Source organism: Nanorana parkeri, unplaced genomic scaffold (assembly GCF_000935625.1).
Source record: "Nanorana parkeri isolate BGI_ZX_2015 unplaced genomic scaffold, ASM93562v1 scaffold728, whole genome shotgun sequence".
NCBI lineage: Eukaryota > Metazoa > Chordata > Amphibia > Anura > Dicroglossidae > Nanorana > Nanorana parkeri.
In genome coordinates, this window is record NW_017306996.1 from 702947 (window position 1) to 720422 (window position 17476).

A 17476-nucleotide genomic window follows, 5' to 3' on the forward strand; every position below is an offset into this window, starting at 1 on the left:
AGAAAGGCAGTTGTCCACCTCTTAGCAATTCGTCACCACCATTGATCATTCACTTTATGTTGAAAATTCAAGTCAGCTACATCCAAAGCTTCCAAGTTTTCTCTATTTCTTAAGAATGAACAAGTGGCAAGGTCTGTAATTTTTCTGAAATTACCAGGGCATGGCTTTACAGTGCCTGTTGGTTGCCCTTGAGGACTAATCTCAAGGAACACTGTTGCATGTGAAAAGCACTGTCATTGTGACACTGTACCTTTGTTCACCATGCAAAGACCATAAAAATGATTGATTGTGATGTTCTTGTATAACTGCACAAGTTACAATGTGTCAACCTTTTGTCTTTGTTGAATGAATAAAGTATTATTTAAATAGCATTTAACTTATCTATTAGAACAATATTTTTTTAGGGATTAAGCTTTATACTGTATTTACATTAAAACCACATGAAATAAAACTACAGAAATAAAAGGTGAGACGTCTATGGATTTGGAAAAAATGAAGAATTTCATATGTTCACAGTGATGCATCATAAAGTGACCTTTATACTGTAAACTTATGTTTTACAGCTGAGAGGCACAATGGTTCTATTATGTCGCTATAAATGATTATACATGGTTGTCTTTCTAGTGTTATTTTTTTTTTTTTTAAGCATGTAAATTTTTATTGAAGAAAAAATAATCCTCATAAGGGACATGGCAACAGGAGGACAGTAAATGTCAACAGCAGAACGTTATCTTACATACAGGTTGGTCACAAAAGAAGAACATATGCAAACATAGTTAGGCAGAATTTAGAGTATAAAGGTATAGAGATACATAAAACCATTTTCCAAGTTCTTACAATCAGGTTTTCAACACTATCAAGTAAATGGCATAATGTCATCCTTGAAGGAAAGGGGAAGGAGCAAAATTCTATAATATTTGAGTGCTTAGAATAATCACCATATTATTGTGGAGTAAGTACAGAGCATAGTAGACAAAGGGTGTAATGGTAATAAGATATCAGCAAGAGCAAGACTGTGTTAGAGGGAGGGAAAAGGTGCGTCAAAAAACATCTAAATCTTCTAATGTTCCAGTGAGCTTCGCTTCCAGGTACCATTTAGAGTATTGGAACACGACCATTAGGGATTTGAGTTGTTCATGAGTCAGCTCCAAAACCGCAAACGGAGACCACATTGCAAAGAAATGGTGGACTTTGTGTAAGTCAGTAATAGTATCTGGTTTATCCATTAAGATGAGGCGATGTAAGAGAGTTTTCACTGCAGAGGTAGTAGGAGCTGTATTAGACAACCAATTTGTTAACATTGCTTTTTTGGCAGCGAGTATACAAAGATGTTTCCATCAAGACAAGGAAGGGGAAGATGGCAAATCTACCATTTGGGCGTGGAAGAGACAAATGTCTGGGGCTAGAGTGCGAGACCTACCGGAGCAGGAGTCCATGTAGCGTAACACATCAATCCAAAAGGACTGAATATCAGGACATATCAAGTGGGTGAGGTCTGGGGCAGGGAGGCGACATTTCGGGCAGTAGGTCAACCAGTCCGTGGGGGGGATTTCAAATATTTAGGTCAAAGGCTCTGTGTATAAGTTTAAATTGTATTTCCCTCCATGTTTCACAAATAATCGCACCCCTGAGTGTACGCCAACCAGTTAAGATAAGGGTAAGAGTGTCTTCCGGAGGATAAAGAAGGAATGTGGCCCATTTACGTATGCTCGTTGGTATCGCCTCTGAAGTGGATGGCAGTGCCGATTGCAGGTTACTTCTTATGTGAGACAGAGGTACAGTATTTTGGTAGACGGGGAGGAGAGGAGAGGAGATAATGGAGAATGCATCATCTCGCCCCATGTAGAAGTGCAGTGTTCCTGAATAAAGTGTCTTATTGCGTACTGTAGATAATGGGAGGCAGGGATACAATAATCTCGTTGGAGATCAACAAAGCTCTTGCATGTACCTTGAGTTGTAAACATATCATGCAAGGTGGTTATGCCTTTGGCGTGCCATACACGGAAAGGGGCTCTAGTGTTATTTTTCACAGCTATTTGCAAGTTACCTTAGTGATTTTTTCCAAATTAATTTTAAAACAACTAAAAGTAGCTAAATGGTCATATAGAATTATTTACCACTATAAAATGTACAGTATCTTCGTTATCAACCTTATAACCCTATAAATGTTACAGGTTAATTCAGACATTTGCCCTGAAACAGGCTGCAGCTACTGCTGGGTGATTTCAGGTTGTTTCCAAGCCTACCATCTTATGCAAGTTTTTCTCTAGATCCTCCTACCAGCTTGACATGCCTTGTAAATAGGGAGGTTCTAATACCAAGTACCGTACTTGGAACAAGTACAGATACTTCTCCAGCTTCAAGACTAGACTAGAGAAAAACTCAAAAGTTAGGAGGCAGCTGTCATTTCTAAGGAGCATACAGAGCTCCTGGGATTTGTGGATCTCTGTTTTAAAGGAAAAAATTGAAGAAATGCATAATTAACCAGTTGACATCCACGGTGTTAAACCCCCTTCCCATCCAGGCCATTTTTCAGTATTCAGCGCTGCGGTACTTTAACTGACATTTATTCCGTCATGCAGCGCTGTACTGAAATTAATTTTATACCCTTTTTTGGGGAAAATGTAAAAAAAAATGCATTTCTTTAATATTTGCATTCAAGCCTGGAAAGCATTGCAATCACAGCTGCAAAGCTCAGGCTTCTGCACATTCTCTCCCAGGCAGAGCTCGTACGGAGGTACAGTGTTTCAGTTAGGAGAGATGGGGGAAGGATGCCTGGACGTCAAACTGCATTAAATCACCTCACACGGTGTCCAGTCATCCCCGCTCTAGGTTGATCTGCCTATATTCCCGCATCTGAGCTATGTGGAGTGATTGCAATGCTTTCCAGACTTGAATGCAAATATTAACCAGTTGACATCCGGGGTGTTAAACCCCCTACCAGGCCATTTTTCATTATTCAGCGCTGCGGTACTTTGACTGACATTTATTCCGTCATGCAGATACCTTTTTTTTATTGTCGTGTGCTTTTCTAAAACAATACAGACTAATGATTTCAGGGGAGTGGTGGTGCTCCTGGGCCCTGTCACAGCTGCAACGACTACAACCCTGGTAGTTCTATTGAAAATGTCAAATATCGGCACTGGTATCTGGTGAACATCCCTACTTGTAAACATTTAAGGGAAAGCTCCAAGTGGACATCTGTATAAAATGCCAACCAGTTCAGTTCTTACCTTTCAGTACAATTAAGCAGTGGTGTTTCTACAAGGTTTTGCTGTGCTGCCACAGTCTTTACCATATCATGTAGCATAGCCTCAATAATTCTGCAGAGAAAGATTTATACAAGTGGCGTCCACAATAATGTTTGTATGGTTGTAATGCACAGGTAACCTTGTGCAGTCAGGTACAGTCTCTGCACCTGTCAACTCACTGCAAGTGTCAAAGTGTCATTGCCTACTTTACCACAAACCACATTAGGCTTAGTTTACAAAACTAACACACCAGGATAAGTCTTCTAATTTTTTTTAAAAAGTGACAGTTACATTCAGCTGAGTCCAAAGAGGTTTAACATTACATAATGCTGTATCCTTGTGTTAAACTGGAACTGTGGGCAAAATTAAGTCATACACAGTAATTATTTTATTTTCTTAGTTTATAAATATTTGTTTTTTAACACCAACTTGACAATACTGATTCCTGATTCTACAGCCTGCCAGTTAGAGGTATCCTGTAAGACCTGCCTATTGATTTATAGCCTTAGATATTGACCCATGTACATTACACCAAAGATTGCAGAAAAGCTGTGTGTAGTCCAAAAAATAACGTGCTCAAACAAATTTGCTTAAAATTAATAAAATAACTTTGTCAACAAATCTGAGCCTTTTGGTGCCTATGTTTTTTTCACTGATGCGTTTCCAATTGAAATCAATGGAAATATATTAAAATGAGAGCTATGGCACATGTTAACGTATGTTGCTGCGATTTTTACTTTGATCAAGATTATTTTTTTTCTTCAGTAAAGATTCTTTGTTAGCTTCTCAACTGGGGCTTGATATGCAGCCATCTGGATCAGCTGATCCTTGGCACTGCCTCATAGGTCATACCTGGACCCTGCCAGACTGAGGATTGCGGGGCTAGCCAGTACTTTGACTGTTAGCCACTGGGCGCTACTTGTGGCCCTCTCCAGACACCCTATGTACTGGTTTGTTAGCTGCAGAGTGATTTGCAGATCCAAAGCCATGACACAACCTCTAGAGTGATCCTGATCCCTGAAGACATCCTAGAGAGTATGCCTGCATTAGGGGTGAGGAATGCCTGGGATTTGTTACGTGCATGGGTTCTGCATATGGCACACTCTAGTACTTAGTTACTGTGTTTATTAGTCGCAGAACACTCTCCATGCCTGCAACTGTTGTATGTCTGGGTTTTTACCCATATGAGCTTGGCACGTTATCACTGTTATTATTTTTCCACTTGCCACTCATGAGGCTTACAGGTAGGATTAAAAGTTTTCTTTAACTCTTGGCGCTAATGGGTGCCAGCTGAACAATCCACTTGCTGTTGCACACTCAAAGATTTAAACAGTTAATCACAGTTTTTCACACATACTTGAGGGGCTGCTCATCCAAGGCTCTGGGGCTTCCACCACGAACATAGAAAACAAAAGGGAACAGAGCGCCACCTCCGTGTGTAAACTCATTTATTACATTTATAACAATAAATAGAATTCATCAGAATTTATTACTTTGATGAAGGGGGCTTGCCCCTGAAACGCGTCATGATTCTGATGAAGGGGGCTTGCCCCAGAAATGCGCCAATCTTGGCTGACTGCGGTCGGTGGACGGTGATGTGTCTGGAGGCTACCGTGTTACATAGTTGGGGTGATACCATGTTGGGTTAACAGACAGTGTGGCCTCTCGTTTGTTGTTAAAGCCTAATGAAAACGTTTGTTTGTGAGTACTTTTATCCCTTGTTTTATTTATTGTAATAAACAATTTTACACACGGAGGTGGCGCTCTGTTCCCTTTTGTTTTCTATGACACGATTGTTTACCCCTGCTTGAGTCCACATACTCCTTGGAGTCTTCCTTAGCCCCTTAGATGTGGCTCCCTCCTCCACTCTGTTTGTAACAGCTGGAGCTGTTTCAGGATATGGCTTAGTCCACAGTGTTCTTTTAACAGAAACTCCTAACTTTTTGCTCCCAGATTCAGACCTTACAGACCAGGAGATATCCAAAAATGCCTCCTTGCAGGTAATCCTATTTGAACAGTTCTGCTCCAGATCATTAAAATCTAACAATCTGGCTACATGCAACAAAATAGTACATTCAAGCATACTGTTTAGAGTGATTTGTCTGTCCCTTTAATGCTGGACTCCTCAATGGCATTCTGATCCAAATTCAGTTGGACCACAGCATTGACATATATCAACTATCTGGGAGGAACCAGATGTCTCACTACAGAAAGAGAAGTAGGACAGATTCTGTCTTGGGCAGACCTTCACATTCCAGGCTTGTCAGCCATCCACATTCCTGGTGTGGACAGTTGGAAGCAGACTACCTCTGCTCTTCAGGACCTGTGTCTCATTGGGGGATGCCAGATGTGGACCTTCAGATGCAGGATTAGTCTCCAGATGCATGATTCCACTAGCAGAGGCAGTGGAGGCCCTGGTGGCTTTGTGGAATCAGTAAAATCTGATCTATGCCTTTCCCCCTTTGAATCAACTTTCTTGTCTGTTCTGCAGGATCAAGAGTGATCTTCTTTTTTACAAGGATAAGATTATCTTTATGCCCAGAGAATCCTTTCTTCCTAAGGTGGTCTCTACTTTTCATCTTAACCAGGACATTGTTATTCTATCACTCTGTCCTGCACCAGTTTATCCATTTCTTTAATGTGGTTAGAGTGATCTGATTCTAACTCACAGCTACATCTTCAGACAAACTGACTCCTCTTTGTCATTCCACACGGTTCCTGTAAGGTACACCCTGTTTTTTGCTTCAGCATATCTTGGTGGCTCAGACAAGTCATTTTCCAAGCCTACTGGATTACGGACAAGGCCCTGTATTTTTCTGTCAAGGTACACTCCACTAGCTCTGTGAGTCCTTGTTAGGCTTTTTGGCATCAGGCTTCTGTTTTCTAGATTTGCAAGGCTGCCACCTAGCTTTTTGTTCACACCTTCTGTAAGTTCTACAACGCAGTTGTTCAAGCATCTGCAGATGCAAGTTTTGGAGATACGGTCCTTTAGGCATCTCTCCAATCTGCAGGGAACCCCCAGTGTGTATCCACTGTTATTGTTTTCTTAGGCTGTTAGCATTGTTGTTGCTATTGCCTCTCCCCTCAGTTGGACTGTCCCAGTGTTGCTGAATTCTACATATCCTCTATCCCTTGATAAATGATTAGGACCCTTTTCTTGATGTTCATCAAGGGACACAGGTCCACCCCTCTGTGTTCATGAACTACTCTTACGAATGCTTTCCAACAAAAGTTGAAGCATCATGGGAATGGGGGGGGGGATTTTTTTCATTTTTATTTTCGTTTGCCAGTGTCCTAATTCTACTAAAGGTGGCATTATAACCCAGTGTTCTGGAATTCAACTAATCATGTGTTTCTTGATGAACTCCAAGAAAATAATTTGAAGGTGAGTATAAAAATTCTATTTTATTCCACAAAAAATGCTTAAAAGAGCTAAACAATATATATTTTACACACCATTATCAATCTAACTGCATTGAAGTCCAATGGTGACTTGCCAAATATATCCTGGCATCCATTTGTTAAATATCTAAATATATTGAGAATTTACCTATATGAAATTGGCATACGCACTCCATTGAATACAGATACTGGCTGGGCATAACTGAAATTATTTCTGTTTTCTTACAGATAAATTTACAAAGGAAGATGAGAGTCACTGGTGTTATTACACAAGGAGCAAAAAGAATAGGCAGCCCAGAATATATCAAGTCATACAAGATTGCCTACAGTGATGATGGAAAGTCCTGGTCAACATATAAAGTAAAGAGAACCACTGAAGACATGGTAAGAAATATGCTTTTTAAAGTTTAGTTAAATACAGGGTTATTTTTCTTAAATAAGAGACATTCACAAAAATGTAAACCTTTACTATGTATAACCTAACCTTGGGTAATATGCAATCATGCCAAATTGTCTGTGTTTTGCATGTTTTTGTGATTTCAGCTGTGAAGTCACAAAAACACGCAAGAGAATAACATTGGCAACCAAGGAACAGTCACTTCGAGGCGTATTTATGGCCAGCAGAATATTGATAAGCCTGACTACAAGACTGCCATAACTAAATACCAAGGATTTCACATTCTTTCCCCAATATATTTATTTATTTTTTTATTCAAAAGTGTTTCATGGGCCACCATATTCCCCCTGGCTACGGTAAAGGGAGAATAAAGATCCACACATGACAATGCCAGCCAAAGTATTACATTATCTTACAAATATTATTGGAGTCATTGGGGTTGATTTACTAACCTTATAAACACACCACGAAAATGTATACACCTCTGTAGTGTGTTCTCTCCCAGCATGATCTATGGGTGGAATCTAAACACCTTTGTAGTGTGTACACACCCAGCAGGTGTGTTGTGCAAAATCAAGCATTGAATTGCAAGGTGATGTTGTGTAAATTAGCTCTATGTTGTGTTGCTTGCGTTGATGAATGCAGGAATGTAAATGCATGAGCTAACCATTTTTGTCTAAACTGTGAAGCAGCATTATATATGCCTCATGTGCATGATTTTTCCATATATGGCATTAGTGGAAATATGCTTTTAGAGACTTTTTGGTTGATAAATACGTTTTGCTGTGTGAAAATCACACGCACCTGGTGCGTGCGTGTGTTTAGGTTAGTAAATCACCCCCATTGAATCATGGTATTCTGAGAGATTCCCACTCTTGAAATGTCATGCTTTGGCTGTTAAAATGGCCCTGTAATAAAAATTTAATAAAAGGTTCCTGCAATAGAAGTATCTAAATACTCATATCTCAGTTAAGTGGCAAGGCTGAACTTTTCATGCACTACAGCCTTCGGCAAAGTCTTTAGCAGTCTGCACTTCAAAGAGTATCTGATTCCTACATCCCCTGCCTGTGGTTTCATCTTCTGGCCCTACACTACAGGACACAGTATTGATGTAGGTGACAATGGGAAGAACTAATCATCGCAGCGGGGAACTAAGCATCTGAAACATATGGCCAGATGGTGGTTGCCAACAGAGACCAGAGTCTGTAGCACAAGAAGACAGTGGAATTCATACTCATCACGCACTGGAAAGGTAAGTATCCAGAGGCTTTGAAAACAGGAATGTTTGTTCGGAGGCACTGGAATCATTTTAAGGCAAAACCTGTATTGGTAACATAATTTGTGATTTTTCCCTTAGATGTAATGATAGGCATTGATCTGACAATGTTATGGCTTTCTCACAGGCAACCATGTTAGGCAGCTATTGCACCCGCCGTCTGCTGCTGTCAATCACTAGAGAGGATCTGATGGAGAACTGCAGGTCCCCTCTGCTGATTGACAGCAGCAGTGGGTGGGTGCAATAGCTAGTTTGCTATTGGCTATTGCAAATTGAAATAGCCAATAGGAATCTAGCTATGCATTCCTATGGTGATTTTTTTTTATTATTCTGACGGCAGCCAACGGCTCCGATGTCAGAAGAAAAAAAAAGGCCAGCTTCGGCGTTCACCTCGGCTCAGTTGAGCCAAAGCATATGCCACTCGGCCGATTACGGGAGCTGTACGGGCTATAGTGAATAGCCCGTACAGCAGCCCTTCAGTTCTACAGAACCGAAGGGGTCCTGGGGCCGAAGATAGCCGAAGGATCAGCCCCATAATATTTTTATACCGGACCAGAAACACTTTAATTTAACAGCAAGGATTGCAAAAGAAAAAGCATTGCAGCAATAAAATCAAATGGTTCCATGTAAGAGCCATTGTAAGTCACTAGTCACACACTGATTCATCAAGCTCTGTAAATAATATTGGAATAGAATCACATTACAAATGGTCAATGGGAAATGCTGTTACCGCATAAAGGGTTTCCAATTAGACTGGTATTTTTAATTTTTCCTGGAAACCCCATTGAAGTGTTTCCCCAAGATATTTTGCTTCAGATATTTTAGCCTAGCTGACCTTTGCTTTATTATAAATGTCACAGAAAGGCAGAGTGACATTAGTACAAATAAACCAAATTAGGAAACAAAGGTCTCCAGCAGATCTCTCAGCTGTGTTGCTTTTTAGTAATGGTAATTAATCACAGATCTACTCCTTCTCATAACCTTCTGTCCATTATTTATTTATTTTTCTGACTTGGATGTGACACTGTCTGATACCTACATGTTAATATGGCCCTAACCATTTTTCTCTTTCAGTATTATCTGAGAAACAAAATGTCAGCTCATCTAATAAGCCCTATTAAATATTTCATTTTAAAAACAACTTACATAATCAATTCTTGCATATTTTTCCGCCTTAATACTAAGTAATCAGTTTTGTCTTGGTTAAGGTATATCGACAGTATAACAATTAGTTAATGATTTGATGCAATTTGAGCCAGTGCGTGCACTGAGAATGGAAAGTCAGTTAAATACAGACTATGCAGTGCATTTTATATTTTTACTGTAAGTGTATGGATGATTAAAAAAAAAAAAAAATCACAAAATAATGCACTTTAAAAAAAATGTGACTTGAGTATTGTTTTTGCCAAAAGCATATTCAAAAATAAAGTGATTTTGGTTTTCAAGGGTGCAATAGGCATTTTTTTGGCTCCTATGGTTTACAGAAGCTGCTTCCATGCTTTTTATTCATGCTAAAATATAATGTGAATGTAATGGCTGTTTTATTTATTATTTTTTCTGAGGCAAAAGAAAAAAGTATTTCTATTTACATAAAAATATTTCAGAATTCAGGTTCAAACTCAGAGGCGTAACCAGAAATCACAGGGCTCCATAGCAAAAATAATGGCACTGAACATCACATTGCTACAGTCATGTGGCATAGTGCCTGAGCTACAGCATACATTATTATATATGATTACATGCAGTAAGAAAACAATCATTATCCCTGGACGCAGAGATAGTGATTGGTTCCTAACCACATGTAATCATATCAAATACGTGCAGTGGCTGTAACCTGGTCATTAAAGTGAATGGGTGACAGTTGCTGCTTGTAAATGCCAGATTAGGGATTCCTGATGCAGAAATCTCTAATCGCACCTAAACGTAGAAGCAGACCTTACTAATCCTTCCTTTTGGCCAGAGCTCAGAGCTGTCAGAGCTCCGGCCGAACGGAGCTAGTGATTGCCGGCAATGATGCAAAGATGCAGACTGTGTAGCTGCGGCCCGGAAGGTGCCAATTTTGGCCCACGGGCCAGCATTTTGAGACTCCCCTGCACTAGAGGCTGAGACTAGCTGCCCCCCCTCTTCCCCAGGCGGCGTGGGCCACTGCTTTAATCTACCTTCATTTATTATCAAGTTAGAAGATACCTGTGTGTAATATTATGTACTTCCAATAGTCAAAAGCACTTACATTTTGATTAATTTATTAGCTGAAATGTATTAAGTCCAACTAACAACTTTTTTTTTCTATAATAGCTTGTTAAAAGAATATGCTAAAAACTTATAAGAACCCAGTTCTATGTGCAGATCGCTAAAAGATCATTCTTTTAAAAAATTGCTTGAGAATTCATGTCTATGGCTATGGAACAGGGAGGAGGGGCAGCAGGACACACCAGTAGCAGCTTACCTGAAGGAAAAGTAATTGTCACTGACTGAAAAAATTCAACACAGTCATTTCTTCATGTGAGATCAGTCATCCAAGGTGTGTCTGCACAGGACATCCCTAGAGTAGTCTATAGAAATTCAATTAATTCTTCTTTAAATACAAAGCTTTCTGTTGACTTTTCTTGTCCCTAGATGTGGTCACTGCATTTTTTTACAGGATTATTTTCTTTTCTTTTCACCTTGTAATCTCACCATTAACACATTTCCTGTCCTAGAATGACAACGTTTGCCTACCGTACTGTATCTATAGAGGTGCAATATTGTCACCGTATGTAATGAAATCAATAGCGAGAACTGGAAACAACGTCATTGATAATATCAGCAGAGGTAGAAAGTGCATGAAGTTATCAATTCACAAGATTTATGGCAGTATAAACAGGGGTTTTTTTCACTCATTGACCACTTTAGTACTAACATATGTAAAGAAACGTCATATACTAAAGTGGTTGAAACCAAGAACACAGCTGCTGCACACTTCCAGTGGCACACTCCCCTCCGTTTACTGAACCCCTCACTTCTGATTTCAGACTGTTTTCAAAATATGGAAACCCCTAATAACTCCATAAAGAGGACCTGTCACTTTCTCTGTGCTATCACAGGGAGCTTGTTTGCCCCATATGATATAGCATTAAGGTAAATCATAAAAAAGTTTACAAAAAAAGTAGTGACATACGAAAATCTAAAAAACACACAAAAAATGTAAAGCCCTCTACCCCCACATACACGTACATTCAAACACAGGCGTGTGTCCAGTTTGCCTATGTCGTCATAAATATCTAAGTAAGAGCAACAACTCTAGGGCCATCACTCATTGTTAACTATAAACTGATGGATTAAATAAATTGATTAACCCTCCTAACCCTATTGTACTGAAACGGTATTCTATTGTAAATTGTATTGTAATTGTACTGTCTCCTCCATTTTGTAAAGCACTGCACAAATTGTTGGCGCTATATAAATTCTGTATAATATAATAAATGTGTTTATATTTACAAAGAAATTGGGTATTATTTTGTGCTTGTGTGCACTAAAATTACATTTAGTCTATTTTTTCCTAAAAATATCGATTTGATAAATATTTGGGCAAATATTGCACAACATCAATAATTGCAATTAAAAAATTTTATTCTACAGGTTCTGTATTTTCAAAAAATATATAATTGGTTGGGGGTTTTGAAGCAGTTTTATAGCCAAAAATTCTGAAAATTTGTGCGAAAATTTTTTACAAATTGGTTCGCTAGCAAACTGGTTAAACAGTTATAACAACGCACTTTAAACTGTATATAACAGACCAAAATGGGACAAATAAGAAAAGTCTCTTGGTAGAATTTATATACATTTTTATTTTTAAATGTTAACAGTGGCATACATGTTTAGTTTAAATCGTATTTATCTAGTTAAACAAATATTCTGAGCCATAACTTCCATTCATTGGTGAAGAATGATCAGTTGGGAATCATGAAATTGATACTGTATATGACTTTTGGAAACTAAATTACTAATTACAGAACGTCTTTTTTTTCTGTAAACGTTTTGTGTACATTAGTTTTTTTCATTAGTACAATCTACTGTAGAAGGTTTACACTCATTGTGTGTGGGAACTGTGATTGCTCACACATGCATCATTAAAATATATATAGTATATCTACTGTATCACTAAGATTATTACATTTCTTTCGGCTGAAGAAATCTTTTCTGTAAACATTTTGTTTTCAGTAGCGAACAAGATGAAAGAGGAAAAACAAATAAATCTTATAGAATTTCAGTAACATAACTGACATATTGAATTCTGAGAGACTTTTATACTCCAGAACACTGGCTGTCAATCCTTAATTATTTAATTAATTTATTAGAAAACATTTCATCAGTCTTCTAGCTCTCTTGTGGTGCCATATTTCTGGTGCGCTTAAAGCAGAACTACTGTTTACAAACAAGGAACGTAGCCTCTATATGGATTGTACTTACATAAATGTGCACGGTGATCATATATGGCACCAGCCATCTGAAGGCTTGAACGTTTGATTGAGATCTGAAATAAGGACACTGGCAACCTTAACAGTTAGTAACAGCGACACGCCTTAAAAGTAACGGTTTTGGGAGACAGTTAAATTGGTGGATCTAGTTCCACTATAACTGGTGATTCTGGTGAATTGGGGGGAGGGTACATTTTTTAAAGTAAAAAATATGAAGATGTAACAAAATTATTTATGAATAAAAAATCTGGTTATTATTTGCCATATGCATATTGTCCAGGCCTAATTACTCATTTAAAAGTCTTTCTGCTGACTTTAATTGAAAGTTTGGTTTACTAGGTATTCGGTTGAAGAATTTATGTTGTTTCAAATAAAACACTTTTCAGCATTTTCCTTCAGCAGCTGTACAGGTACTGTTTATGTTCCTGAGACTTGTGTTCTGAGATGCAGAAGCACAAGGTGTGGATCAACACCTGTGCAATCTGTGCTATATCATTCCATGAGAATACATTTCTGTGCTTGCTTGGTTTAAAGATGAACTCTGTAAAATGATTCTGTTTTCCACATGTATTGCTAATTTCTGTAAAAGAACCCTCATGCAAATCCTAATTACTGAAGCAGCATTACTTTGAATTGTGAAATACTACCCAACACATTGCTGCAAGTTGACTTTGCAAGTTGCAAGTTAACAGTGTCATAACTGCCTAAAATTTTTCTGGTTTAAAAACTAATTTTTAAAAAAGAACAGTAGTCAATACTTATGTTAGGCTTTATGCTTATAATTACCACAGCTAGGGTTTATTCTTACAGTTGCTACAGTTAGGGTTTATGAAATTCACAATCAGTTCTGCACCTTTTAAACACAGGGCATACTGTATGTGCAGTGTTTCCCCCAAAATAAGATTCTGCTCCTTTTAATGCATGATTTCATACCACGCGGATGTCGCCCTGGTGTAAACAACACAAATTGGAAATATTTTTTTTATGTTTAGCACATTTCTGCGCATACCAATACACTCTGAAAACCGCTAATATGTGAACGGATCCTAAGAGCAATAGATGTACACTGAACCTCTAAGAATCAACATACAATGAAGGGAATCTATCAAAACTGGAGCAGACAAAATCTGAAGCAGCTGTGCATGACAACCAATCAGCCTCTCTCTTTCATTTTCAAATCTAAACAAAGCAAGTAGAGTCCTGTCCTTTATTAAGAAGGGAATGTATTGCATGGACAAGTCTATAATTTTGCCATTTTACAGATCACTGGTTCGGCCTCATCTGGAATATGCGGTCCAGTTTTGGTCACGAGTCCACAGAAAAGATGTCCTTGAGCTGGAAAGACTCCAGCAGAGGGCAACCAAACTCATTAAGAGGATGGAGGACCTGAGCTATGACACAAGGCTACTAAATTTAAATATGTTCTCGTTGGAAGTAAGGAGATTAAGGGGGGACATGATTTTCATGTATAAAATGTTAAATGGTGACAGCAACATTAGCAACAAACTCTTTACGGTTAACCCCATAACAAAGACTAGAGGCCACCATCTAAAATTAGTGGAGAAAAAATGTCAGCACAAGGGGCGCAGGGGGTTCTTCTCAGTTAGAGCGGTTAGGGTCTGGAACTCGCTGCCACATGCAGTGATTTCAGCTAAGAATGTGGAATCATTCAAAAAGCTCTTGGACGATTTCCTTAGAGACCATAACATACAGGGGTACAGGTACACCTAAGAACAAGATCACACATGAACAGTAGAAAGGCATCATGGCACACTCACAAACCAGCATGTAAAACAACTTGTCTCACCACTAAGGACAATGACAGAGGTTTGGATACACGTCTTCTGCAAAGGATGTGTAAGCCGCACTGCCGCGCCAAGGCACCTCTTATAGTGCGGTCCTAACTCTAAACTATGAGAGTCTCCATCTTGGAGCACATGGGGGAAAGATTTAGTCTGCTCCACTTTTGATAAATTCTCTCCATTATGGATCCCTGTTATCAAAGGTTTCACAGTCAATTTATGGTGAAATGTTTTACATCCTTTTACATTCATAAATGCTACACAGTAGGAATGGCAATGACTGTAGAGTACACCCCCTACTTAGAGTTTCATAAAAACAGCAGCAACATACTGATGAAGTCATTCACTTGCTCTGTCCGCTCTCTCCCCCTATTAGCATGTTTCTTGTCAGTATATATGTATGCAGCACAGCTGCATTACATATATAAATTAGCTCCTGTTTCTGCTCCTTCCTCTGCCAGTTGTGTTATATAGGGGTTGAATGCTGTTCTATAGGGAATTCCAAGAAGCTGATACGAAACCCAATTTGGGTGCATATCCTAGTTCCCTTAAAGAAAACAAATCTAATGATGTATTCATGAAAACAGAGATGTGATAACTTTTTGTCATTAACATATGTCTGGAGTTCAGCTTTAAATCTATTATTGTTATTATTATTGTACAGGATTTATATAGTGCCAACAGTTTGCACAGTGCTTTACAATATATGGAAGACATTACAGTTAAAATACAAATCAAGACAAGATGGTAAGGAGGGCCCTGCCCATGAGAGCTTACAAGTCATACAAGAGGTGGAAGCTGTGTGGGGATGATTTATTTGAGTAAGTGATCGTTCAGTGGCTAGGTTGAGCCAGGATAGACTTCCCTGAAGAGATAAGTCTTCAGGGATCGTCTGAAGGCAGACAGAGTAGGAATCCATAGGATCTATTGGAGATTTCAGTAAATTATGACATATATAACTGCTGGATTGTGAAAACTGGTTCAGTTAGAAATCATGAGGCAGCAGAAGAAGGGTAAAAAGTGCAGAACAGAGAATTAATCTTTTTTTTTTTTTTGCTTGCAGTTATTTCGGGGTAATGTGGACAACAACACGCCGTATGCCAACTCATTCACTCCACCAATTGAAGCTCAGTACATTCGCCTATACCCACAGGTGTGCAGGCGACATTGCACACTACGGATGGAGCTACTGGGGTGCGAACTATCAGGTATGACTAATTTTAACATGACTGAAAACATGGTTCATGATCAGTTTTCTATGCTACTTAAAGCGGTCCTTGCATTATGATCTCATAAATATCAAAAGTTCTGAATCTATGAAACACTCGATTTATTATAAATACATATCAGAGTTGCTAGTGCCACTGTTAGATACTACTTGCATTTTCCTGTGTAGTGCAGATATCTGGAACAGCCATATTTGTGTAGACTTCATAGAGAATGTTTACTTCCTGATTCCTCCCTCTTTCTCACAGCCTCTGAAATCTCCTGAGACTTCAGCCACACAAACATCACTGCAGCTTGGCTGTGGAGAAGGGAGATTGCTGACATCACATATGACATGATCAGCACACCAGGAACTCTGGCTATCGGCATAGAGCTTTGCTGATGTACAGCCAGCAACATGCAGTGGGTAGGGGCAGGCTCTGCATTCCAGTAAAAATAATACAGGTAATGTATTTACACATTGCTCATACTTTACACAGCTGAGATAGCAGTATAGATAATACCATTTGAGGATCACTTTTACATGCAGGGTCCGCTTTAAGTTATTCTTAATTACGTGCATTACAAGAAACAAGAAAATAAGCAGATGACTGGTGGGCTGTTGCTGTGAAAGAATAAAGAATTGCTTAGAGATGATGGAACTTAGAAAATACATATGAGGAGTAGAACATTTGCTGCCAAAGGTTAAGAACCATCTGAAATTGACAGATTGTCCATATTTATTTTAGTTGATAAAAAGTTTGAAGCTGCTGGATTGCCATTGTTTATTTTTATAATTCATCTTTCCTTCCAGCTGTATTACGTTGTCAGAATTCGTATAAGAAAATTCTAACAATTCTTTTGTTGCCTATTGCCCAAATACTACCTGCTAGGTTCCTCTTAAAGTGACACTAAACTCAGGAGTAAAATCTTAAAAATGCATTCAAGTGTCTTAACTTGTAGCATAGTTTGTGTGTTGTAAAGTAGCCTCCACTCCAAGCTCGCTCCCGTGATAGACTATAACTTTAATACAAATTAGTAAACTAAACATAAGACTGTAGTCCATCTTGTGAGTGAGCTTGGAGCAGTGGCTACTTTACAACACACACAGGGACCATGGGGAACAAAAGTAGCCACTCTTTCAGAAGAAAGGACAGTGTCAGCACAAATTCAGAGATGATTTGAGGATCTACAGCCGAGTATACACAATTAAGATACATTTTTGTTAATAGTTAAGGTACTTAACTGCATTTTTAAGATTTAACTTCTGAATTTAGTGTCACTTCAATACTTATTTTTGTTCAAAAATCAAATGAGACATGTAATAGCAATTTAAAATAAAGATTTGCCTATGTTTGGTTATTTGGATATGTTAATATGAAAGCCTTGCCTCAACTATTTCATCAACCATTCAGGTCAAAAGAGAAATCTCCTTATTAAGGCTAATCATAAATGGTTCCATCATGGCTATAGATTAGTGATGAGCAAATGCACCAAAATATGATTTAGTTGTCCTTATGAGGGCTGATATATACTTGTTGTCCTTATGAGGGCTGCTATACAAAATAATGAAGAAAACAATGGATAGGCTTTTAAAAGAGTTTGAGGGGGACAATATACAAATTCTTTAAATTAAAGGTTTAAGGATGCCTTAAAGTTGTACCATAGTGTTATGGACACCCTCA

General features: G+C 38.5%; 1 protein-coding gene across 1 annotated transcript in view; it reads left to right on the top strand.

Moving 5' to 3' along the window:
* EDIL3 (EGF like repeats and discoidin domains 3) overlaps positions 1-17476 on the top strand; it is a 534632-nt gene that overhangs the window by 383351 nt on the left and 133805 nt on the right. The window contains exons 7-8 of the mRNA XM_018564130.1: positions 6882-7037; positions 15649-15793. Of these exons, the coding sequence (XP_018419632.1) occupies positions 6882-7037; positions 15649-15793 (301 nt within the window). The remainder of the gene's footprint in view (positions 1-6881; positions 7038-15648; positions 15794-17476) is intronic.